This window comes from Rhamphochromis sp. 'chilingali' (assembly GCF_963969265.1).
Source record: "Rhamphochromis sp. 'chilingali' genome assembly, chromosome: 4".
Taxonomy (NCBI): Eukaryota; Metazoa; Chordata; class Actinopteri; order Cichliformes; family Cichlidae; genus Rhamphochromis; species Rhamphochromis sp. 'chilingali'.
This window is the reverse complement of record NC_137948.1, coordinates 34150971-34178866: the sequence shown is the minus strand read 5'-3', so window position 1 is coordinate 34178866 and position 27896 is coordinate 34150971. Positions and strand designations below refer to the sequence as shown.

At 41.0% G+C, this 27896-nt stretch overlaps 1 protein-coding gene across 1 annotated transcript in view; it reads left to right on the top strand.

Moving 5' to 3' along the window:
- cacng2b (calcium channel, voltage-dependent, gamma subunit 2b) overlaps nt 1–27896 on the top strand; it is a 70491-nt gene that overhangs the window by 29385 nt on the left and 13210 nt on the right. The window contains exon 2 of the mRNA XM_080879864.1: nt 15150–15233. Within this exon, the coding sequence (XP_080735990.1) occupies nt 15150–15233 (84 nt within the window). The remainder of the gene's footprint in view (nt 1–15149; nt 15234–27896) is intronic.

The following is a 27896-nucleotide window of genomic DNA, read 5'->3' as shown; positions in this document are numbered from 1 at the left end:
AGCCTCTCTCCCTTTCCCTTTTTCCTCCCCTCCATATTTCCCCACACCAAACCTCATCCCTCATCTCTTTCTTTTCCGTTTATTCTTTCCATCTCTCCAGTCGACTTCGCCTCTGCCCTCCACCCCACCCTCCTCCTCCCTTCCCCTTCATCTCTCTCTGCTCTTTCATTAGATATTGGGTCAGTGCTCTTTGCTCGACTCCCTCACCACCCCATCCTCCTGCCCACCCTCCAAGCTCCCAGCCCTCGCCGATGCTGCACACTGGTGTGTGTCGTTTTTCTTTAGTAATGTTACGCAACGTCCATCACAGACACACCGGGGGGGGGGGGGGGGGGGGGGGGGGGGTAAGAGGGTAGTGTAAGAGAGACGCAGATGGGGAGGAAAGACAGTGGACGGGAGACTTAAATGAGGAGAGAGGGGGAGAAAGCAAGCACTCGCCATTTATTGGTCACTGACCCACTATCTTGCCAGATCCTGCGGTCCGATCAGTCAACCCTCTTGAGCTAACGGCCGATTCTGACCCGTTTACGCGCGTTTTTCACCGGAGCATGAATGTATTTTAATGTGGTGTAATGTGTGACGTTATGACCATGACCGCTTTTTCATTCAGCAATCCCCATCTGTCAAACAATTCACGTCCATGTCAGAAATACAGGAAGAAAATTATTTTAGGCCTGTGGTTTCTAACCAACACGTAATTCTCCGACTTTAACTGCACCAGCGGCGAGTTTCACGGTAGGCTGAAAATTAGACCTCTGCTTAAATCATTTATTAAACCAACAGCCCGACCCAGCTGATTTGTTTGGGCTTTTAAAGCGAGGAGATATTTTAGAATAAGGTTTATTAAAAGATTTTCAGTATTTGAAAAACAGGCACTGATGATTAATGTGATTATGTAAAGATTTCTGAATGACTCAAGGCTTTAAATGTATGCTGTAAATGAGATTAATTAAAAATCTGCAAATAGTCAGAATATCTCATGACCACTTGTTGTTTCTTTTAACCAAACAAAGTAAAATTTACTGTAATTCTGTTGTATTACTTCCTGAAATGTTCAGACATATTCTGCTCTTGTCATGTCCTCACGTGACAGGCGGAAAACCCCCCAAAACCTAGATACCTATCAAGAATCAATTTATTTCTGATGAGCATTATATCTGCACTAGTCAGGAAGTTTAGGCCTTGGAGGTGTAAGTCAGCATTAGTTATAGCCTAAACGCTGACCCCAACCAGAATATCTCATTTTTGCTCTTGATAGAAATGATTCTTCCCAGTCTCACAATCAGAAAACAAAGATCTTAAATCATTCTACCTGATACACATGAAAAACTTTCTTTTCCAAAAAATGACTTCTTGCTCGACTCCGAAGGATTTGGGTCATCACCAACGACACCAAGAACCTCAATGGATTAAGGTCTCAAGTAAATAAACCCCAATCTAATATGGACACCAGAGATAATAATGTCTTTTAGAAGTTTAATTCACACTGAATCACATCTTTATTGGTTTTTGGTTTTTTTGGGGGGGGTTTTTGGTCGGGGGGTGGGGGGGAGGTGACTCTCCCAGGCATTTTGGCTTGCCATCAATCCCTTCAATATTTGAGCACAATTCACACCAATCAAACCAACGCTTCGGTGCTTTGGCCTTCAGTGCAGTGGTTCCAACCTTGCAATGTGTTACCAGTTCTAGATTAAGCACTTGAATGAAGGTATACGACTAATATGAATGTAGCATTTCCTACATTTGAAAAGAAAGCTAGTACTATGTACAACATGATTTCCAGGTCACAGGACTCCACAGGATCAAGTGTTACTATATTTTTTGAAAATGGTCCATTGACCTACTTTCAGGCCCTTTTTCCACACAGTGAAATCTGCAGCAATATTTGAACCTGAATGTCTCTAAAACTATTAAAGACATTTTTATTGGTCGGTCTTACCATCAAAATGTCCCTAATTTGAGACTACACTAATAAAAACCTTCACAGTGCAAAAAACCCAGCTAGTGACTATTTCAGAATGGAGCACCGCTGAATTTCACAATACTGCAATTTAAAGCATGTAAAATACTTTTCAACAGAAATCTCCATTCAGCTTCCATCCTGGATTTAGCTCCAGCCACGTGTGTGGAGGTTTGTGCTGGGTGAAAATTGAGGAAAAATAATACACTGATTATTTGCAGTTTATGCTTCACGAACTGTTAAACAGAGTAAACTTTTTTGAGTTTTGAGAGACATTTGGAGACAGTGAAGTTAGGACAGCAAACACTGGAAACAACAGAAAAGGCCGTGTCACTGCGCTGCTGCTTTTGTGCACAGCTACGTCTCTCGTGCTGCGTCACAAATATGCACAATTAAATTCAGTTATAGTCATTTAATTATAGTCAGCTGTTTTTGCTTTTAATTAGTAAATGATGATTAGTCCTCTTGATATTTCAGGATATTCAGTGGTGATAAAAATGTAAAACAAGTTGAAATGAGTCACACATCACACGTAAGAGATTCAAAATAGTCACTGCAGTGCTCTGTTGTAACCTTCAAAACTCCGACCCATCTGTTCAGCCAAACAACTTTCTTCTAAATTCTAGCAGATGTTGAAATACACACTAAATAATCTACAGGTCCTGTCAGTCAAACAGACAAAGCATTTTGGCTTAAGTATTTCTCTCACCAGCACACGTTATGTGCTTTCACAGTGAGATACAGTAAACATGCCGTTGTTGACACCTTATAATGGGGAGAAAATGTGAACATTTCGAGTTAAATGTCACTTTCCTAGCCGAATATTGGACGTATGAGCGGCTGCCCAGTGCGCAGCAACAGAGATGATTTTGGGAGGATGTAATGTAGAGCTGCAGAATGAGGGCAGGTATCTATTCCACATATAGCAGCTTGCTGTAATTTTATATGGGGCTAAACATCTGTTGCCTCATTTATCAATGAAGCTTCACCAGGACGCTGCAGGCTTTGTGGATCTCTCACATTTCTCTTATTTTTGTCACCTCTCTGTCTCACATGTCTCGTCTGTCTGTCTCCTTCCTGTCCTCCCTCCACCCTTTTGCTGTTTTTGTTTTTTTCAGTTTCCTCATTTCGCTCCTCTTTTCTTCACATGTGTGCCAAAGGAATTTATCAGAGCTGGGAGGGGGGAGGAAAACATTGCAGAAAGTTTCACTAAACAAAACTAGGATAGAGCAGGGAAGGGACCGGAGACGGCGCGCTCAGGGATTTCTCAAAAGGGGGACAGTGTGGTTGTTTGCAGGTGGTTGATGGTACTCCCTTTTTAAAAATGAATTGTTTATTTGCTGTACCTGGTAATCTTCTTTTTTTTAAAGACTTTGAGAGACCATCTGCAAATTTATGTCTGCAATTAGCACGTTTACAGCCACAGATGGAGGTGGATGTTCCGTAATTAGTAACTGTCTCATCAGCAACCTTGTCCAGTTTGCTTCACTCATGCACTGATTAGTGTCTGATTTATCTTTCACGTTTTGACCATTTTTTTACTGCTGGTGCTGAATATTATTTCTTATAGTTACATATTTATACAAATCAATGCGTTCCTAAGATAAGCATTCGTCTTTCATGGCAGGGTGCAACATTTTTAGCCGCCATCAGTTTAAACAAAATACCTTCCTTCACAGAGATGTAGAGTGTAAAGGGCTTGTGTGTTTTTCTCAGAGCTGCGAGAGCTACCGTGTTTGTTGTTTCGCAACCGTCTATTTTCACATTAAGATGGTGGAGCCAGAGTACAATGTTAAAAAACGCTTCACTTAAGAAATGATGGCCCTGTTTTCACCACTCAGTTGTCGTTTCACGTCCTTTCTCATGTGGCAGTTTCAAAGAGCTGTAGCTGTTTTTCGTGAGGTGGTGTAATGTGTTCTGAAAATCTGCATTCGCTCGCCAAGTTGTAACACTCTTGTTGTAAGAGTGCTACATGCTGGTGACACAGTACAAGTCCTACTTTTAACAGCTGAACTGCTGCTTCTCTGCAGCTCTGTCTCCCCCCAAAAAAGTGTTGCTGAGTTTTTCAGCTCTCTGAGATGGTGTGATTATGTCTGATCACACGTTTAATTTTGTGTGGCGCTATCAGAGGAGACAGCCGTGCTGAGCTAGTGTAACGAGGATCCATGAAGATAGATGTCTGCAAATATATTAGTGCTGGATGCACAGATGAAGATGATGTTCATGATGCGTGAACGCCTCTGTTGTTCGCATGTTTTTAGCTGAGATCTGAGATGAATGGTGCGGCATGCTGCGTCTCACGTGCATGTTAGATTTTGTTCTCTTTTTAACTTTAACTGAGTAGCAACTACACTGTTGGTTGCATTGATGGATTTTTCTAAAATAAATATAGAAATAAATAATTTGGCACGATCTTGGAGTTGACATAGTTGTTCTGGTCTCTATCGCAGCTTAAATGAATGGTTTGATATTTCCTTAAATGCCAATATTATCTGTCTTACCAAGAGCTTGATGATATATCGCAACAGTAGAAATATCATCCATAAGTTCGTTGTTTAACTTATACAGCAAACATTGTGTACAAATGACAAATAGAAATTTTTCATTATGAATCAGGCTGATTCTTGATTGGGTAAAATGGGTTTTTGAATCCTCCGCTTGGCATTCATTTAAAAAGAAAAGAAAAATGAACAATTTCATAAAGGGTCACAAGCACCACCCAATGTAAGGTTGTTGCCACTGCTATCCCACATTAACAGCCTTGGTAATTACCAAAATCACTTTTCATGTTTCTGTAATGGTGAATCCACCAGTTATGCACAAATCCTTTAATCAACGACAATATTTTAAAGCTAAAAATATATTTATCGTTGTAATCCATGAATTAATAATTCATGGATTCTCTTGTTTTTGTGGCAATTTGTGAAGCCCTGTATATACTTTTTAAAAGTACCGTAAATGCAAATCCAAACGTGATAGCAGAAGATGACAGTTTTGGATTAGTATATCTGACTGAAGGCATACGCATTACTTGAGACGTACAATTTTTGTGTCCGACACAGTTAATATCAACATTTGTTGACGGATTCTTTGTGTAACAGCACTACATAATGTGTTTATACAAGAATCAGAGACATAAAAAACAGATATCCAAGATGTGAGCTGTTATAAACAAGCTAAACTATGGTCTAAGCTTTAATACACTGACTCTGCCTGAGTGATTAAAATCACAAATGACTTTTCTGTAAGACGCTGTGTGTCATCACAATTCACCAACACTGAAACCATGTAGTCCAAAGGCTTAACTATGTTTGTGTTCAGTAGTAGTTTAAAATAAATGTTATATCACAGATATAATGTCACCATATGCCCTGTTTATTTACTGAATGCATGCAATGCCAAGTTATGTTACAGATGAACTCTCTACAAGCAGCTTGTTTATTTTAAGGTGTTCCTTCTGCTAGAATGCCAGTGTTGCTAATTAAGTGACTGCTTTAATGAAAAAGTCTCCTGAAATTGCAACTTTGCTGTTATTGCTGTCGCTAATTTGTCTTTATTAACTACATGACTGACTTCTACTTGATGTATTTTATATTTTGCAGGATTTCATATCTAGCAAAACTTGAAAACTTTGCATGATATGAGATGCAATCTGATTCCTTACAACTTCAGTGTAGTCTGTTTAACAGCTTATAACTGAATCTATATATCTATATATATCTGCCTTTCGCTTCAAACAGCATCTTGGACACACTGGCAAAACAGGATATTTCTTAGTCATCAAAGGATCACACTGGTTTTCTTTCACCTGTTTAGCTGCTTTTCTGCCTGCTTCTCTGCATGCAGCTGCAGCAACACAGTCATGTCATTTAAACATCCAGTCTTGTCTGCAGCCTGGAAGGTCAGCACTGTTGTCCACAGACTGACGGTTCTGGCTGGGTCCACTCTTCTTTCCAAGGTTTCACATACTGAGGCATCTGGATCCATAGGCTTTACACTGAGCTGTGCTTGGTATTATTTAGCATCTATTGGCAATGTGCAGGTTAGTCCTGTAGAGTCAACAGGAGTCCTTCAACATCTGAAAGAAAAGTGACACAGGCCATTGATAAAAATGTTCCGCTGGCATCACTGTAGCAGGATACACAGCTGTAGCAATGGCAGATGGCAGAATGTGTCCTTGATCCAACACAGCTGATTCAAATGGCTAAATTACCCCCACAACATGTCTTGCAGTTCTCCAGAGGCCTGGTAATGAACTAATCATCATTGATTCAGGTGTGTTGACCCAAGGTGACATCTAAAACCTGCAGGACTCTGGCCTCGAGGCCTTGAGTTGCCCACCCTCGATATACCCTGTGCCAGCTGGGATAGGCTCCAACCCCCTATAGCCATATACAGAGTAAAAGATATGGCGAATGGATGGATGCATTTACTGTATCACACTTGGTTTACCCACGTTAGTCCACTTGGCTTTTGCTCTGCTACTGATCAGAAGCACTTAACCCAAGTTGAGTCATTTAAACGCGGAGGGAAATCTGAGCAATGAACTAATTTGGACTAAAAGTGTGAACACTTGTGAAATGCTCTCTGACCACCTGGACGCTACGGTGACCTCCACCACACAGCGCCATGATCTGCCAAATTATCACTAACCAGTCATTTGCTCCTTTTTGCTTTGTGCCACATGACAACAGGCTGCTCTACTTCCCCGTCACAAAAAAGGGAAAAAAAATCAAAGTCGGGATGGAGGCTTCTTTATCAGGAGCAAACCCGAGCAGTTCTCTCTGTCACAACCAGACATCAAAGTAATTTATGTGGTGCGTGTGCACACTTGTGCATGCCTGCTGGTAGGAAAAGTAATTGCTTACTCTAAATTAGTTAGAACAAATAGGGTGAGAATCTAATTCCACATTTATTACAATTATCTTTAATAGGTCTGTCTATTGCCAGACGTGTGCTGCAATTGCGTGGAAATGAATTGGCCGTGCGGGTTCAAAGATTATAATGAAATACAGCTCAAAATGAAGTCGTTTAATGAACTGAAGGCTTTTTCAGTCATTTCAGTCCTTTTGTTCTCTATCAAAGTTTTAAAATGCATGAAGAGTTCATTTCTGGCCGCATGTTTACTGAATTTTGTCTGAGCTCCTTTTATATGGATCATTATATTTGGACCATTTGGGACTAGTAGGAGAAAATGAAGCCTTTTTCCTCTTTGAACTGAGTTTGTACAGAAATAACATTTTGCATTTTTCATATGAGGTGAAGTCAGGAAATGGGGTTTAATGAGTCAAGCAGCTGCTTACCCTGACTTGCTGAGAAACCTGATTATGTCTCCTACTACAATATGTTACAATCCAGTTTGATCCAATTTTCACTTTCCCTGGTAATCCTCTTGTCTCCCGACTTGTTCTGATTTTGGGTCATGACCTGAACTGTAACGTGTACACACATACACGAGCACAAGTGATATAAATTTCATCAGGAGAATACGAATGCAAGGCTCTGGAAATCTGCATACTATTCAATTTGCTGTGATAGTATTGTACAAGGGAACCAGCTACACATGTGTAGGCCTGATTTAAAGAGCAATAGTAAGTTGAATAACATGACAGCTGCCTGGGTGTATGTTCACAAGCAAGTCTTATCATCTTATCCTCTCATATTGAAAATTGGGTGGTGGGTGCACCGGGTTCTCTGTCTTCCTCTGCTAAGCAAGTAACATCCCGCAAGGTGAAAGTTTGCACAGATATTTATGTTTCTCACAACAGAACAAAGCAACAAAATATTTTTATTCTTAAATTTTATGATGTAAAGTTACAGGGCACAGCAGTTAAGCTCTATTCTTATCTTTAACTTCCCACTTTTCAGCTGGAGGTTTCTTCCTGTTAACAGGGAGTTTTTCCTTCCCAGCATCGCCGAGGTGCTCGCTCATAGGGGGTCATCTGATTCTTGAGGTTTTCTCTGTATTATTGTAGGCTCTTTACATTATGAAGTGCCTTGAAATGACTGTTGTTGTGATTTGGTGTTATAGAAATAAAACTGAATTTAATCGTCTAACAAAGAAACCTTAACAGGGTTTATAAAATATTCACTACTAAATGGACAAGTGTATTTCCTTATGTTTGCTTATTCAAATTGTTAATATTTGAGGTGCTCTTTATAAAGGATTTAAATAACGACAATTAAAATGTTTATGTTTCCATATAGTGATGTTCCACCAGTATGAATCTTTCGCTTGTGGCGTCTGATCAATAGCGATCAATAGCGATCTTTAGCCTTACATTTAACAATGCAAAACAGGTTTAACTAACAAACATGTTTTTGAGATGGTTCAAACCATGACATCTCCCTTCCCATTCAACTCCAGTGTATGTCTTTGAAAATCTTACGGTGTTTTCAGAAGGTTAAATTATATAAGCCACACTGCAGATGTTTATTAATAATTAAGGTCATATCCGGTTGTTCAGTCTGACGTCACTAGCCGTGTCTGGACCTAAACTCCGCTGCAGGTCCATATATCAAACGATCACTATGGCATTACTGAGAGTTGAAAAACTGTCTAAAGTCTTTCATCTTTAATAAAATAATCAGCGTTCTGCTCTACCAGGTGTAACAATTGAGTTTAACATCCAGGCATCCATGAAAACGGAATTTATGACATTTAACTGAGTTAGAAGTTAGCAGGAAGTTAGCTCGCTAGCTTCTATCTAAATACAATATAGCATGTCACAAATTAAACAAATAAACAAATTAAAACGTACAGCTCTGTTATCACTTCCAGCATAAATGAAGACAGAAAACTAAACAGCAGTGACGTTTGTAGGGTTACTGAAGTTGGGCTAGCTGGTATATAATGATGTGCTACGTGACCGCTAGCGACACAGCTATGTTAGCATAATATAAACAAGCTAACTTTTTTTTCCACTCGATAAAAGTTAACGTGAGTGTTCTCGGTGGTCAGGAACAAATGTAATCGCATGGCAGGATGCTGTAAAAGGACCAAACTTCAGCCAGGAGAACAACTGAGATAATCCATCCACAATACGAGGTTAGTCATTCATATACTGCTGCATGGGCTGGGCTGTAGTTACATCCTAAGGTTTTAAAAACTGAGCTTAAATAAATGATTAGCGGTAATAAAAGCCTATGGAGGTCAACAGTGATCACTGACTGTTTTAGGAGCTTTTTGAGATCAAATAGAAGAAAATACAAAACATTAAACATGTTAACAACACAAAAGCCATATTAAACGCAGACTACTTTAGGCCCGGAAGTAGGATTCGTCACGTCATCACTGAACAATCGGATTCTTTGTTAACCCACTAGTTAATATAGAAGAAAACCATCAATATGATGTAGCTGAGGGAGATTAAATGTGTTGTAGTTAGTTGTATGTTTACTTTAAATTCCTTTCTGTTAATGCCACTAAAAGTCAAAGACTGGGGAGATAGGTGGATCAGATGCAGCAGGTGGGGCGTTTAGGGAGCGTTTTAAGCATCTCTGCTAAGGGTTCATGGGTGGGGTTGTTGCAACCTTTTAGAAAATCTAAAATGTTCGTATTCGGAACAACCGAGGAGCCTAAAGAACACAAAGAAATATTTACAAAAGCATGAAAGCAGGGATGAATGTTCTCCTGGGTGAATTTACATTAATAGATCAAGAAAAGAAAGGAGCACATTTCCTGTGTACCGTGTTTGTAATCCACTGAACTGAGCTGGTAGCCACCTTTGCTGTGCAACACATCTGCTTTGAGGTCTCTGATGTTCATCCACCTTTGCCACTGAGGGATTACTTTAGTGGCACTTTAACACACAGACTGAGCCATAATTAGCATAAAGGAATAAAGACACACCGAGTTATTTGCATAAGACACAGTACCGGTTCAGAGGAGGGCATTTACTCTTCACACACATTTTCACGTATCTCGCCGAGTGGGTTACGATGTTAATGCTTCATGAAAGGATGTCTTCTAGTGTTTCATCATACTGTATTAACTTATCCTTAACAGCTACCAGGTCGGTCAGCGAGCAGGATTCTAATTGGCTTATGACAGCAAAGGGGTCATCGGGGTCTCCTCTTATTGGTATAAATCATCCTCTGTGAGACACAGCGGCCCCTCTTGCTGTGAGCATAAGTGGGTGACAGAGCTGTCCTGACCCCCGAGGTTTAGGTTGGTCTCAGAATAATAGTATCTGTTCCATGTTTAAAGCAGAATGTATAATTTAAAAGGGGCAATTTGTAAGAGCGACGCGTCATTACGATGGCTGTGTCGAGAGGAGAAGGGAAGAGGAGGAGTTTCTCAGATGGGGATTTCTCAGCAGGCACAAAGGTGTCTGCATTTTTTCTTTTATCTGAGCGAAAGATTGGTTGATGTATTGCAGCATCAAAAAATACTCCAGTTTGTTTCAACACGATGACAAAGCTGACAAAAGCCGAATACACAATGAGCGTAAATGAATGCAAAGCGGATTTGTTTGCTAGCAGAGGTTTGTGTTGCTAATACACAGCGTTGCTTCATAAAGAGACCTTTCGCAGTTTCATGGAAACCAAATTTACTGCTATGAAGCTGATCATTTCCCCTTTTTTTCTTTCTATCCAGCTCCAAGAAGCCAACTCTGTTTTAGCTCAAACTGGGGTTTGAGGGCTGAATGGCCACTTATGACTGGATTCACAGGTTAATATCCTCCCGGTGAGGCATCCTCAAAACACTTCACTGAGGAGGTATCCTAGGGAGATGCCCCAAAACACCTCAGCTGGCTCCTTTCCACATCGAGGAGTAACAGCTCCACTGAGCCGCCTCCCAAATAATAAGTAATCTTTTTTTGACTACTTTGGTGACCTCAGACACAGTGATGGGCGAGTCATCCCTCTTGTTCCCGAACTGTGCTTTTACTACAGAAAGTCTTTCGGTGGCATTGAGATCTTCGAATAATTCTTTATTATATCCATGGATGAGATCAGCAGCACCCCACTCCCACTATAGACGGTGTGAGCAGGAAGGTACTGGAAATATATGAAAAGGTACTCATTTCATATATTTCCAGTTTGTCTCACACATGTTTTTGTGTCATAATTCACCAAAGTTTGATCAGTTATCTTCACACGTGAAATCAATAAGACAGAATGTAGATTTAGGCTAATATCCACTCGTGAAGTACTTGTGGTATCATTGTGCTGAGATGTCCTTCCTGCTCTTAAGTATGTGGCATCAGTAGAATAGAGCCAAATGCTCAAAGCCCCTCTCTCTCTCCACAGCCTCACTCTGATGGGTGAAAGCTGGCAATCCTGTTTGTGCTATATTGCTCTATAATCACAGGTATGAGTGTATGTAATAAAGAGGCCATGGAATCATGTGTTTAACCCCCAGCACCCATACAAAATTCATAAAAAAGAATCAGCCAAGAAATGAAATGCACTGCACAGGTTTCTTCCCAGTCAAGACAGTAAAGCATGGTCTTAATTTGAATTGCAGAAGGAATAAAAAGGAGAGAGAGAGAGGGAGGCCCAGAGGACGGGCTGAGCTGCAAGCTCATTTCAAATGGGAATCTGGTCTTCAGGGTACGAGCACATGTATGTGAGACAGACAGGAGAGCAAGATGGGAGGGGGGGGGGGGGGGGGGGGGGAAGCAAGGAGAAGGAAGGGAAAATCCAATTCCAGATTACATGTGCTTGTGGTGCAGTGTGGGTGGGCAAGTGTTGAAGCAAGTGAGGGAGCGTGTGAAAGGCAAAGAGAGAGAGAGAAAGCAGCAACGGAAGAATAGATATAATGTAGTTTCTACATAGCTGTGAGTGTGTGCGAATTGATGTGTTTGACATGCTGTGGGATGTGGGTTGAAGACACCAGAGATCAAACCAATAAATTTATACAGAAAACCAAACACGGGAAAAAAGAAGTCCTTTTATTAAAGTTAAAGGAAATGGTGGTACCAGTCTAACAGCGCCGTGGCTGTATACTCCCAGCTACACAAGAAAGACGCCGTATAACGTATCTTAAAATGATGAATATATATATACCACTATGTACCGCTATCCAGGATGAAACAACAAACATCCATGAGTACATCAGGAAGACTGACACAACTGACCGCATGTTAGTGAATACGTGAGGAAGGATAGACGTCAGCATGGCATGGATCATCGGCAGATAGAAGAAGTGGCTGATATTGAATGGCTACCAGTGGCTGGACAAAGCTGCACTGAAAGACAGCACAGAGGCATTAATCATTGCAGCACAGAACAAGCTCTAAGTACAAGCTCCACAGAGGTTGGGGTCTACCTCACAATGCAAGACCCCAAGTGCAGGCTGTGTAAAGACACCCCTGAGACAATCCAGCAAATATTAGCAGGGTATCTGCGTGGTCTTCGGTTTGGAGGAACTCAGCAAGGGGCACTCAGGGAGAGAGACACCATCAAAACATTATTTTTTCTTTTCTTTTCTTAGGTAGCTGTTAAACTTACTTTTGTTCATATGTACTGCAGAAACTTTATTGTTTTTGACAGTAATGTAATCACCGCTAACAACAACATAAGATATGCACATCACTTCAGATATCAGAAACTTCCCACAAGATACCTACGTCACACCCAGGTTCTTTGAATATGATGCCAAGTTTAGTTTAAGCTTCGTTAGTTTGGAATTACTGCCCCCAACAATCTTGATCAAATCAGTGATCTCTGACTAATGCATTAACCTCCTAGGACCTGGCGTCCACATATGTGGACATCACATTTTGGGTCGTCTAGACCAAAATACTCAATTTTGCTCCACAAAGGCCTGATATCCACGTACGAGGACATTATACCGCCACTGTTCTATAGAAATTTAAAACAAATATCCTCATATGTGGATTTCATTTTTCTCAGAGACAAAAAATCAGGTAAAAAAAAAAAAAAGTTCAATCTTTTTACATTCATCAGGTCCCAATCAGCCCACATAGCAAAGAGAAATCAAAAATGCATGCCATGAAAGAGTTCGGGTCTTAGGAGGTTAAAGCAGTGGTGTCAAACAGAAGGCCTGGGGACCACAATCAGACCACAAAAGACTTCAATCCGGCCCACCGGACTTTTAAAGGAGGACATAAATTTTAGATTTTAACTGTATTTTCATCAAATTTACAGCTTGTTCTGCTGATAAAGACCTCCCCCACAGTAGTAAAGGTAACAGATAAACAATTAAATGACATCTACTTTAGAAGTGTCTGTTTTTTACAACGTGTCCACATTCAAATATATAACTAAAATGGACATTTTTTTCTGTTTTGACAAAAACTTTCCTCTTTGTAATGACAGGGCAGTCTGGGCAATGAGCCAGCAGAGCTGTTTCTGTAATTTTACACTCTTATTTCAATCCCAAAGGGCCAAGCTGGAATTTTTTATTTCGCTTACTACAGCAGCATTTCTTTATCATCTTATAAAACTGAGACATTAGGTTGAAATTGCATCTCTTCTTCTTATCCTAAGACATCTTAGGGATTAAACGTGCAGTTAAACACCTTTATACTAACAGAAAGTTTCACCGGTCTGGTCCACTGCAGATCAAAGTGGGCTGTATGTGGTAAAATGAGTTTGGCATCCTCATTTTTTTGGAGAGCTCAGTGCACATTACACATGCTCTTATTCACACTGAGGTTTTTATGGGTCATATAAAAAAACCTCGTGCAAATGTGTGGTGTTGTTTTCTGAGGGAGGACAGTCTCACGTCTTCATTTGTCACACTCTTCATGCTCTTAGATTATCCTCTACCAATGTAACTTGAACAATGCAGCTGTCACCACCATCCTTTAAAGCTCTGTTGATTAAACAAAGAAACAGTTTCTAAGAGGCTGCGCTGAAGTGCTAAATATCTCCTTCACGTCCACTGGAGGGGAAATGACATCATTTTAAAGTCTAGTCATCGGCGCTTACTGTAGAAAAGTGAGTGTGTCTGTGAAGCACACTCAGCATGATTGCAGTATTTTTAACTTTGTAGTACCGACTCGCATTTGCCCAACAAACAATTACTGTAAGCAAGTGAGACACAGGGGCATTCAGATGTGAAACTTTTCTGCTGAAACACAGTGCGCTGTCACTCATCACGGTCCTTTCAGGAAGCGAACGCAATCTCAACACGGCGCTCTACACGCAGTTCACGCTGAAATTATGAAAAGATGAAAGTGTTTTTGCAGGACTCTGAAAGGTTTCGGCGCCGCTTCCTCGTGAAATATCTTCTTTAATGTATCTATCAAAGTGCACTTGATGAAAAACACTTTGTTTGTCTGAGAGTTTTCTGAGGTGTATTAAAGATATGTAAATATGAAACAGGCTGTTGTTGGAGTCCTGTCATGATTTTTTTTTCTTTTTTCACTTTTTTTTTTATCAGGCTTTGTTATAAAATGGTTATTATCTCCACAGGTATGATAAAAATGCAAGTTTAGCAGCAAACACTCCCCCAGCGATGAGTGAAAAAGACGGCTGGAGGGAGGCTCGTGGTAACAGGGCTGATGCTACAGTATGTGAATGTGTGTGTGTGTGTGTGTGTGTGTGTGTGTGTGTGTGTGTGTGTGTGTGTGTGTGCGCGCGCGCGCGCACGCCTGGAAGTGTGAGACATATTGTGAGAGTGTGAGAGTGTGCTCGTGTGCGCAGCCGATGCCCATTTGAAAGCCGGCGCTAGTCTTTCGTCCTTCAATCGCCAATTAACAAGGGGCCATTTAATTGCAGTGGTTTAGGAGGGTACAACAATTACCACAGGAGCTGCACTAAGCCAAAAACACACACACAAACACACACACAATCTCTCTTAATGAGCAGCACTATCCTTTCTTCCTGTCTATCATTTGCATTTTGCTCTCCCCGTGCCTCCTCTTCACCCTCCCACCTGCGTTTTTGAGTTGTTTAGACTGAGCTCCTCCAATCGTCTTCCTTATTTCTCCTTGTCTGTCACTTTTTGTTCTGTGATATGTTTCCTTCAAAGCTCCTGACAAAGTTCTCCTCCCTGTCTCATCTCTTTTGTCCCAAAGAAGGGTTGATACAGACACCGAGCAGAATACTGGAGACTTGATACAATCTGCGATACCATGCAGGAAAAAATGGGAAAATTGAGTTTTCTTGCGTTCGGTCATTCAGACGAACACAAACATAAACACATGTTTACACGTGCAATTTTAGATTTTGTCAGTGCTGATTTTTGTAATATGTTCTTTCTTTCTCACAGGTTCTTTCAAAGGCATGTGCAAGCAGATAGATCACTTTCCTGAGGATGCTGACTATGAGGCGGATGCCTCAGAGTACTTCTTACGTGAGTCTGTCTTTTTTTCCTTCATAATCCCAGAATAATCCCAAAGTTGTCACCTATTCATGCTTTCTGGTTTTAGTTGGTTTTGAGTCAGTAACATCTGATCTTAAAGTTATCTTTCACTGCTCGTGTCTTTATCATGAACTCTCTGAAAAGCCTACAAACATATTAAATGAAGGATGGAAAGTGAGGATGTGGGCTGAGTGACAGCACACTTAGCCAAAAATGGAAAAAGATCAAAGGAAGAGGGGAAAGGGGCTGGGATGAGAAACCACACTTTTTTGTCGTAGAGAGGGTAAAAGGAAGAGGTGGCAGAAAGTCAGAGACAAGGAGAAACTATGGAGGGCAGTGTACACTTACAGCAGAGACTCAGTAGAGGAGGGGTCAGGCATGTGAATGGAAGAATGAGGGGAATCTCACTGTTATGGAAGAGGAGGAAGAAGAAATAGTTAAAGTCCTCAAGAAGAAAGATTGTGGGAGGTGAAAGAGGACAGGAGGAAGGTGCATCAGGAGAAAGCACATGGCTCAGTGAAGGGAAGGTTGAGGAGGTGAAGGACAAGGAGTAGGGTAGCAGTACAGCGCTGTTGCTCTCCCAGCGGCTTGCCAATTAGGACACTTTCTTCTATAAATACTCTAGGCTCTGCTAAGTGGGTCACACCTCTCCTACTCCTCCTTCCTTCCATCCATCCAGCCATCCCTCACCTCCTCCCTCTTGCTTTCCATCCATATGTCTGTCCATCTCCACCGAGGCCTTCACGCTTGCCTGACAGCTGGTGGATGGAGGCTGTGGGGTAGAGCGAGGAATACAGGGAAGCGAGGGAACTGAGTTTGTTGTCATGTCCACTCAAAAATCTTTTTTTGTGTTTTTAAAAGTTTGCAAAAGTTTGAAGATGGTTTAGTGAAACGGATGCGCACAGTGTGGCACGGGAAGTTTGCTAGTTTGAGACTGGATAGTGTACAGTTAATCTTTTTTATAACAGCAGGGAGTGAGTTGCGGCAATTCTCTCGATGCCATAAGGCTTTCTCTGAGGCCTTTCAGACAGAAGATTCTGACCTATCAGCCAAAAAAAGTATCTGTGGTGTTAATTACCCTCTGTGCAGCCGTCCTGTTGTCACTAATGGCCCTGAGGAGCGGTAGAAGCCCAGCAGGAGCTTCTGGTCGTTGGTGTTGTGGGTCCATTTGAGATCAGCGGAGATGTGGGTGCCCAAAAACCTGTAGGTGAACTGGGCCGAGTTGGACTGATTGAGGCTAGTTGGTTGGGAAGTCTTTGATCCAGGAGCAGGTGTCAGGATGGACCTGATGGTGGTCCAGTTTGGTGGTGAGGATGTCTGGGATTCTCCACGAAGAGCATCCTAATGTAGCTCTTCCTGTTCTCCAGATGGCTAAGCACTCTGTAAAGGGTGATGGTGGTGACATCCTCCGTGGACCGATGTGGATTGTAAGAAAACTGGTGAGGATCAAGGGAGGGGGGTATACAGTCTCTGATGTGCGAAACAGCTGCTCGAAACACTTCATAGCTACAGACATGAGGGTTATAGGTGTGTAGTCGTTGAGGCTGTCTATACCAGTCTTTGTGTGGATGGGAAGGGTGGTGGAGGCCTTCAGACAGGTGAGAACAGTGGCATGAGTCAAGGAGAGTTTGAAGAAGCTGGCGAGGATCCCTGCCAGGCTTTGACCACAGCCCCTGGGATGCCATCATGCCCATCAGCTCTCCTGGGCGATCACCGCTCTGAGTCCTCCTTATATACTGTTCAGGTCAAAACTTGAATCATTTTGATATATGGTAGCAGTAAAAGATTAACCTGAAATTTTGTTAAAAGTCACGCAAAATATCCATCCATTCTCTTCCGCTTATCCTTGGTAGGGTTGCTGGGGGGCTGGAGCCTATCTCAGCTGTCTTAGTGCGAGAGGCAGGGTACTCCCTTTACAGGTCCCCAGTCTGCTGCACGGCTAACACAAAATATTTTTAGGTAAAACAGGACCTAATTTGTGATACTAGAGGTTTTTCTACAGAAACAGGGGTTGAAAAGCCTAGAAAATACTCTCCCTCCTCCCTTTAATTAATAATTAATCCTCCATTTAATAATGTCAGATGGGTTATTATGTAAATTCCATAATGAATCTCTAATTTTAAAATTGGTATAAACACATATAATGAGGCAATTCTAGGCCTGGGAAAAACTGATCCTGACCATACGAACACAAACACGTGTTTGTAAGAGTTAATAAGGCTTCACATGCACGTGGGCATGAATAAACTGAATGTAATTTTTTTTCTAACGTTGACTTTGTAATGAGATGTAACCACTGCTGTCCAACGAGAATGACCTAGCTTAATTAGAATAGTCATTAGCTGTAACCCTGACAACAAGTCAGGTAAAACAGTTAAATGCTGAACTCAGCTGTAATTATATGCTGAAATTCATCACTGTGTCAAGTGCTTAATTGTGACTGTCACCATTTGCACAAACTGTCCTTCTGCTCCTATTCTGTTTGCTATCTGAGCACCACTTTTGTAGTTTGCCAGGTTACGTAACTATTATAAATGCGTTAACGCACTGACTCTTGCACTATTTGCTTTTGGCTTCCTGAATTCTTCAGTGATATGGTAATCAAAGCCTATTTTACTGTCCGCTTCACTGCAAGTCACTCTGATTAACAGTGTCAGCTAAATTACAGCAATAACAATGTAAAGTGTGGATGATGACACATTTTGACAGATGGAAATGATGCAACATCTGTTTATCAATGCAAGATCTTTTCCTCTGTTATTCTGCTCATACACATTCCCACCTGAAAGCTTCCCACTGTAGCCACAGTCTCATACTAGTTGCTCAACTGAACTTGCTGGGTTCATTATACAGTAGTCGATGTAGATGGTTAACCATTCCCCTTCAAAAAGCTAACCTTCAAGTGCTGCATCTGTAAATCCCAGCCCACCTCTGCCACCTTGAATTTCCATCCCTTTGTTTTGCTGCCAAAAGCCTGAATAAAGACGGCCAGAGAGATGGAGTGAAACAATAGAGTTCAATATTTGCTGACTTGGGGTTGCTGGTTTCCTCAATACATCCTGAAACATCAAAGCTGTTCTCAGGTACTCTGATTTATACAGAAAAAGGACGTCCGATCATTGATGCAGGTATTTTACCTTCACCTGTTTTTTTTTTCTGTCGTAATATCACATCACATCAGTCATTAAGCTCTGACCAACAGTTTTGAAAACATGCGTGTGAAATAAATCTTTGCTCTTCTCATGTCTGAATGCAGCTTTGTGGTGATATATAGACTAACATCACAGACCACATCGAAGATGCAAATTAAGAAGGAGAAAGCAAACGAGCCCTAACATTTTCCTGTTTTTGTTGCAGTATCATGATCTGTCCCAGATGGGTTTTTTAAGTTGAGATTCACTGCACAGAAAAAAAAGGAAACGGACTAAATAACACCTCTTGCATCATGACTGAGTGGGATTTGTCCACAGATTAATGAAGTGCAGCAGTTGTGCAGCTCCAGAACTGAAATGAATAAAAAAGTGTACAGAAGCACAGAGACGGGCAGAAATGTCAGATGTCATTCTGTAACAATTCAAACAGTAGCAGACTAATATTAATATGCTGTTATTCAGACTAGAGGAGTGCCTTGATGCAAGGTTTTCAAAAGTTGAATTAAGGCAATCGATAGCAAATAGTAGGGACAGCTAACTAATTACCCAGAAGTTAAGCAGGGAATTCCCTTGACCCTCGGGGTGACCACTTTTGATGGCAACATGATTGCACAGGTCATCTGATGGAAGGCAAGCTGCTCCCAAAACAATTACAATGTAGTCTGTCAAAAAGATTGTAGTCACTCTCAGACAGATTGGTGAAGGTTTGCAAATAATTGCTGTATAATTAATAAATGTACAAAGCAGAGGCTCCAGCAACACTTAAAAGTAAAGAGGAACAACTTTATTAACTGACCAACGCGTTTCCACTTGTGATCAATCTGCATCAGGTTGCACCAGCGAGCGCAACTCATCTGCATTTGGCTATTTGCAGCAGGGGACTCAACTCAGCTGGTTGCATCCTGTAAATATCCATCCATCCATTCGCTTCCACTTATACTTTCCAGGGTCGTGGGGGGTGCTGGTGCCTATTCCAGCTGTCATAGGGCGAGAGGCCGGGTACACCCTGGACAGGTCGCCAGTCTGTCGCAGGGCTAACACAGAGACAGACAACCATTCATACTCACAGTCACACCAACAGGCAATTTAGATTAATCAGTTATCCCCACAAACTGCATGTCTTTGGATGGTGGGAGGAAGCTGGAGAACATGCAAACTCCACACAGAAGGACCCCGGCCTGACGGTGGAATTGAACTCAGGACTTTCTTGCTGTGCGGCAACAGTGCTAACAACCGTGCTGCCCTATCCTGTAAATAGTCTGACGCAGTGCCTGTGTCAGTCTGTAGTTAAATAACCATCCTGCAGCAACTACATCAGAAAGAATTTCTGTTTCAAATCTAGGAGGTTCTTGCAGGATTCAATGTAAATAGTTAATATGAATTTCTATCTAATGTGAATATGGCGACAGATTTTCAGCAGACAGGAGGAGATGTGGAATTTTCACTGATTTATCACAGTTAACTGCCATATTATCGCAAACAGATTGAATATAATTGCAAATTGACCCCATTCAATGACAAATTGATACAGACTGATAACAAATTGATTCCATTATATTGCCATTTTAGTACCATCTCGATGCACCAGAGTGGCTTCGAAGATGTCCGGAAACTGACTGTGAATGGTGGCTGATCTGATCCCCTTCTCCAAAGCAGCTATTTAAGAAGAAATGAGATTGTAGTTTCATTCCACACAGTCGTAATAATTCCGGTCATGCTGCAGTTTCCAGTCACTGTTTTCCCGAGCGTGACTGCAGCATAAGAAACTCGGGTTTGCGGTCACTATGGTTTCATACATTTTCATACATTGCTATGTAGCAAAGTTTTGCCCGGGATGCCTCATAGGTGCCCGTGTGCAACAGAAAACAGCTTTTAGGCAACACATGAGCATGGCTCTAGTAAATCGGAGAAAAACACTGTCAAAATTTGCAGTATATCAGGTGAACGGATACCGACACACACGTGCATACATAGATTCCTTTATTTGTTAGAGATTCTTTTCACACACTGTTTCTCCTTTTCTCTGTCTCCCTCTCTCTCTGCCCAAGGGCATTTTCTGTCTCTCTCCCTCAGTCTCTTGCTCTCTGAGCTGTTTCACCCTGCCCCCCTCCCTTTTAGGTCTCCTCTCACTGGGTGAATTTGTACATGTGGTTATGTAAGAGCAAGCAGTCAGCCTTCGTCCTGCAGCAGTTGTACTATCAGCCACAGAGAGAGAGGACAGATCTGCCACCAGAATTCTTCGGCATAGCATAATATAGAGGACAGAGCTGACGATTTACCTTGCCGATGTACTAGGGCTGGGCGATATATCGAGTTTTTTTAAAAATATCGATATATTTTCATACGAGATATAAGATGTGACAATATCGTTTATATCGATATAGTCTATGTTACGTTATAATTATACTTGTGGAGCCGCAGGTTTGCCTCTCTTTCGTCCACTTTTGTCTCTACGCAACGTTACTCTGCCTCGCCTCTCCTTCACTGAACACAACTCCGCCTCCCCCATAGCTTCACCTGCAGGCAATGACAAGATGAAAGCGGAAAATCTCCGTTAGCGAGTTACCGTGCGTGGGGCTGGACAGCGTCAACGTGTTAGCGAGCTAACCGTGCTAACGAGCTAACCGCGCTAACGACATGCAGCCAGGAGGGGCTGCACGGCCTAAAATCCTTTCATTTTCTCAAAAATCGACAGTGCGCCTTATGTATGAATTCTGGTTGTGCTTACTGACCGCGAACCGATTTTATGTGGTACACAGCGCTCAGCAATCTGTCAAAAAATGTTTTAATATGACTTTGCTAAGCTACGGAGCTGCACCACTTGATGGATTGTCGGAGGATTACGGCTACCGAGGAGGAGCCTCGCGGAGTGATACGTACTGTGTGTGTATAAGGACCACAAATGGCACCTGTTCAGAGACGTGGTGCAGCTGTGAAATCTGTCTCTTTGTTATTATGCTCAGCGTCTATTAGTTTACATTTTGACTGCACAATTGCGAGCTTTTTGTTATGCACAAAAACAACATTGTTTTCTTTTATTTATGGACCATGATTATTTAATAAATGCTGATAATTTATTTTTGAGTAATTTCTTCATGTACATCTACACTGTATGTAAATAAAAGTGCCCGTGTGACATCTGGGACACAGTGTGACTAAGAACTCTCTTTTTGTTCTTAACTTATGGCTTTAAAAAAAAAAAATCAAGATATATATCTTATATCGCCATCCAGCTAAAAAATATCGAGATATGAATTTTGGGTCATATCGCCCAGCCCTACGATGTACCCATCTAAACCAGAGAGCACCACTGTCGATGCAGAAATCTCTCTCTGTGTGACTCAACTGCATTTTCCTGGAAAATTTTACCGGCGTCTCCTTTCGTTCAGATCTCTTAATTTTAAAACATTAACTTATGCATGAAGACTTTGGGGTTTTCCTTGGTCTGTTTCATGCTGTGCAGAAACCATGAAGGCAATCACAGCCGGCTTCTTGGTCAGAACTTCGACTTTTATGAAACCTTGTGCAAAAATATGCACCTGACAAAATCCGAACTTGTGGGTCACTTGAAAACAGATATTATACAAGGACATACATTTCACCTCGGCTTGCTGAGACGCTTGTTATGTCCTATATAAAACCGTTTTGATGTATAGCCTTCTGTCCATAATATGTCTTGCACTGTCTGCTATTATTGCACATGAACTCACGGTGTCCTTGAAACCTGAGCTTGCATTTATTGGATAACAGATTTAGGTGACAGCATGTTTCTTGGTGTCATCAAGGTGGATTAATGTGCATTCACTATATCCAAAAACAAGACAAAGATAAAAAAGCTATCTATATTTATTTCCTGAAATTGTTACATAATTGATCCCATTTTGGCTTTAAAACTGAGGAAATCCGAAGCCCACGGTGCGTGGCTATATGTGTACTGATGTGCCTTTGTGGACATGTTACAGTAAATGTTCTGACTTGGGTATCATATGAGTTATGTGTGTTGAGGCTTTAATTTGAAACATATGAAGTCTATAATTCACAGATTTTGCATAGGCCACTACAGCTGTGTGTGTTTGCAGAGTTGGAAAGAGTAAAAAGGGAAAGGCTGTGAAGCATACAACACAAAGTGTGTGTGTGTGTGTGTGTGTGTGTGTGTGTGTGTGTGTGTGTGTGTGTGTGTGTGTGTGTGTGTGTGTGTGTGTGTGTGTGTGTGTGCGTGCGAGAGAGACAGTGTATGTGCAAGCTTTTGAAGTGTCTATGTGTGCTGTGTCATGCATGGAGCCGATGAATGGGATTAGATATGGCTAACAGCTCAGCACTGGCCCTAACTGGCTTGAACAAGGCAGAGTTACACACACACACACACACACACACACACACACACACACACTTGTGTGCATTTATGAGAACCATTAAAACCACTGCCTAACCTTAACTAAGCTCTAGTAGTGGAGTTATGGAACCTACAGATAAAGCAAACAATAACATATGAAAGTGTCAGTTTTTACTGGTATTGTGGAAGATTGTGACTCCTGATATGCACAAATCAGGAAGATTTTTAGAAGTCGACAAATTAGCCATGTCTGCGTGGCAGAGGCTTCCTACTAGAGATGGCACGATACCACTTTTTTATGTCCGATACCGATATCATAAATTTGGATATCTGCCGATACCGATATGAATCCGATATAGTGTTTTTTAATCAACAAAACTGTTTTTTAAATATCTTGCTGCATTTTGTATAAGTTCATACTCAAGTTTAAAACAACAACTACACTAAAGCTATTCTGTTATACCTGTATGCAAAAAAAAAAAATTTCATAGTTCAGCAATACTGATCAATCTAATAAACTTAAACCTACACCATCCTCCCTATTCTGGTATTTTAAAGAGTACTTAGCATAAATATTAAGCAACCTAACTAATAGGGTTCCAACTCCCAGCAACAACAAAAATAAATAAATAAAAAATAGGGAACCACCCCTCACGCTCCACCTCATGATGCTTAATCAACGTAATCAACCTTAATTTGATGCAGTGTGAAAAAAAATGCACAGAAATCAATTATTTTTCAAGAAATATTAAATAGATTCAACATCTTTCTTCAACAAAATTGCAGACTGCACAGATGGTACCTTCCCAAAGGAAAAAGTACTATAGCTTACTAGGGTGTATATATTAGACTTAATAGTCACTATATACAGTAATTGACTTCTATTCATTTTACATCAAATTAAAACTTTGGGTGTCAGATAATTATTTATTAAAAGCTAGACATTTTAAATGAGAATAAGAAAGAAAAGTATGTCTTTGTGCCCCCTTTTCCCTGTTAATGCCCTATCAGCCCCCCTGGCTAAACTTTGCTAGATCCGCCCCTGCACAGTTACCAGCGTCAGCTACGTAGAAAAAGATCCTCGAGTAGAAAGTAATATTAAATAAATTCTAACAACAGCTTATCAAGCTTAAACGTGCTGCTGTTGTTCAGCCGCTGGTTTCCTCTTTCTGGTGCAAAGTGGGCCAAAAGCAAACTAGAGACACGGACTAGCGACAGAAAAGCCGATCAGCTGATCGTTAAGCAGTTTCATGATTGAAGTAGCAGCAAGAAGAGGCAGTCGCTCCATATATATCGTTTGTTAAGCTTAACGCAGGAATGCTTTACAAACATTCAGAGATGGACTTACACACTTGCTTTACTTCTCTCGGGATAACTTTATCGGAGATGAAATGCCGGGTTGCTAGCGAAGCTCCAAATGCTATCCAGACCACCGACAGGTCCCGCATGCCACAGCCGCTCTATCACGTGATGCATACTGCTCCGACGTGCTAACGTTCTGAGGTGAGTTACGGCGTGTTGCAAGTTTTGTGAGGTGCTTTCGTGATATTTAATGGATCGGATTACATTTTTTATTTTTCTCCGATATCCGATCCAGTAATTTAGGTCAGTATCGGACCGATACCGGTAGGTAATATCGGATCGGTCCATCTCTACTTCCTACCAGTATATATTAAACTAATGAGACCTGGGCAATGACTGCAGTGGCGTGTCTAGAAAATTTTTGTTGGGGGGACCAGGTAGGGGCACAGATTTGGAGAAGGGTGGCAGATTTAATTGGCAGATAATGTTTTAAAAAAAAAATTCTACCAACCCTTAACCATAATTCAATAATCCTATAAACCTAATAACCAAATGCACTTTTAACTCTTATTAGAATGAGATTTTAACCACTACGGTGCAAAGTTTTTAGATACTGCGTTGATAAAGTACAAGAGATACAATCAGTGCTTTGTCAGTGTTTACTCAGCAGTCAAGGACAACAATATTTGCATAGTATTTTTACTGACATATAGTGCACATATGTTTTGGGCAAAAACATTTTTGAAAATTAAAATACGAACATTTGTAACAAACAATTGACAAATTAGCCAATGCCAATGCAAAACTTTATCTGCCTGTTAAAAAAAGAAGATAATCTTCTCACAAACTGGTGTTTGATTTTGAAACAGGAAAAAAGTGGGGAAACAACTGAAAAGACTAACATTTGAATGAAACCTGAAAGCAAGTAAATACTTTCTATGCTGCCTTATCGTAAACTTTGGTAATATTGATAAAGAACAACACTGGCTGATGATAAAATACAGTCAGCTGGCATGGTGACACTGCCAGTATTAACCTGCAGGGCTGGACTGGGACAAAAAAATTGGGCATTTTTACTACAGACCGACCCACCAGGTAGTAAAGCCATAAAGACTTTGACTGAAAACAAACCCTGTTGTGACAGTGATGTACAGTCTTGTTGGTATATGTATGATTTCTATACATTTTACGTCAGATAAAAACTTTGGTTGTAAGATTTAGATAATTATTTAATAAAAACTAGGTATTTTAAATGAGAATAAGAAAGAAAAGTATTTCTTTGTGCCCACCTTTCCCTGTTAATGCCCTACCTGGCCCCCTGGCAAAACTTTGCTAGACCCGCCCCTGCACAGTTACCAGCTGTCTGCTACATAAAAAAGGATCCTGGTGTTATTTGTCTCTCAGAAACAGTTCATAACTTCCCTTCAACTCATTCATGTCACCTAAAAGGTAAACCTGTTTCTCCATCACCTGTTCAGCTCTGATGGTTCAGTAAGGACATCTCCTGGTTTCATCTTCATGTTTCCCTCTCACCACATATCTAAACAGACATCATGACCAGCAGCTTTACAGCTGTGGCTCCAGCAAACATCAGCTGATACTAGAAATTAATATTAAATACATTCTAACAACAGCCGATCAAGCTTAAACGTGCTGCTGTTGTTTAGCGCAACATCTGCTGGTTTCCTCTTTCTGGCGCAAAGTGGGCGATAAACAAGAGAGAAAAGCCGATCAGCTGATCATTGATCAGTTTCATGATTGAAGTAGCAACAGGAGAGGGAGGGGGAGAGAATGAGAGAAGAGGCAGCTGTGCAGCGTAAACACAGAATAAATCCAGCTTTGTGTCTTTTTTCCATTCTAGCTAAAGTCCGGGACAAACTGCGTCTCTTCTCAGCTCAATACGAAACGTGTAATATTTTCTCTGAATGAGGGACCATTCCATTTTTTTAAGGAGCCGTTGGCAACTCTACTAACCTTATGAATAAAATAAAGTTCACTATCAGTAACATCATAGCACCCACCCAGCTGTATAAAAACTCCGTCAAACTGGCTAGAACGCAGTATGAGTTATTGCAACTGACAGTAAAAAGTCAGCAACATGAAAATAAACTCCACCTAAACTTGGTTTATATCTGACCCAGATAGACTGCAGGTCATAACTTCTTACCTGAAGTTCAGTTCACCTGACACTCGGACTGGTGGCTGCTTCGGGTCTCTCCTCCTGCCTCCCCTTCCCTCATCCACCTGTTGCCTCTGTGGAAGCCCCGTCATAGCCACCACCAAACAACGGAGTTATTTCTACACATCGACCTGCATCTGGCCAATCCACCACCTCTCATTGTTCATGCCATTACAAAAAAAATAAAAAATAAGTCACTGGGGATATGCCCGGTATGCCCGATGGCCAGTCCAGCTATGTTAACCTGCAACCAAATCTGCAGCTCCATACAGCAATGTTACGACTTAGATTATATCTTATAACGCATAACTCTTATGTTAGCTGCCCTCAGTAGCCTACTGTCTGAAATATTCCACAGCTGCATTAATTCTTTAAGTGTTATTTTTTTCCTTGGTATTCTAATTTCACCGAAGTTTACTAAACTCAACAAACTTGATATTACTTACCGGGACATTTATTCTGTCCTCATTTTCTTTCACCGAAAAATTGTTTCCTGCAGTGCCATCTTTCACGCTTGGCTCTCCTACCTTTGCTAACGTGATGCGCATAGCGCAGAAGCGATGCTGCATTCACTTACACTCGGATATCTGAGCGTCACCGTGAAAACATAATCGGACATTTGATATTTGATTGAATTTTATTGTTTTGCCTTTGGGGTGGCACCTGGGGTGGCCAGTCTGGTTTGGGGGGTGGCCTGTGCCCCCCCAGGCCACCCCGCTGGACACGCCATTGAATGACTGGCTTTGTCAAAAACAATACACTTTACAAGGTGCTGCCAGCAGATTTTGTTCTCAATAATAACAACAACGTTCATAGCAGTCGGTTTCAGAGTAGCTATTCTGCAGCTGCCTCAGAAAAACAGGTAATGCCAGCTAGCTAACACTATTAGAGCAGTGGTGTTCACGTAGCTAAATTAATTCAGGGTCTTTACCTTACAATATAAAACACCTTGAGGTGACGGTTGCCGTGATTTGGCGCTACATAAATATAAGCTGAATTATTCTGAATTCAGTCAGCTAACTGTACAATTTATTTTGTAAAATATGATGTAAGCTGTTCAACTGGATCAATAAAACCATTTACATCAAAAGTTAGCATCACAAACAGAAAATCTAAAATAGCCTCTTCATTATATCCTCTGTAGTGGACAAAATGAGTTAAACTGAAAGATATAAGACATCGTCTTCAGCAGCTGGGCTCAGTATAGTAGGTGCTGTTACCAAGATTAGTATTTTGGCTAACTGAAAACACATTGGCTCTTACTCTAACACACTCAGCTCAACTGATTTCACTCACGCCCTCTAGCCATCCATGCCGAACTGCAGTCTGTAAGTCCTACACCACAAACCTCCCAACGCACCTAACAATTCAAATTTTAGAGTATACATTATGAGGAGAAACTATATATTATTGCTATTAATTAATACTGTAAGTAAAACTGTTGATTAGAAAAATGTGTCATATACAAAAAAGCACTCATGTTGGGATGTAGCTCACTTTAATACATTGATGTGCTGGGTGAGGCGGAGCTAAATTCTGTAAAATAGAGTATTTAAGGTAATATATATATAGTTATTTTACACTTATGACCTTTAACAAATTTTTAAAGCATAAAAAGCCAGGTGAACAAGTGAGGATAAGGCAAAATATAATGACTTTGAATAGATGTCCTCACTAGTCAGGTCTAA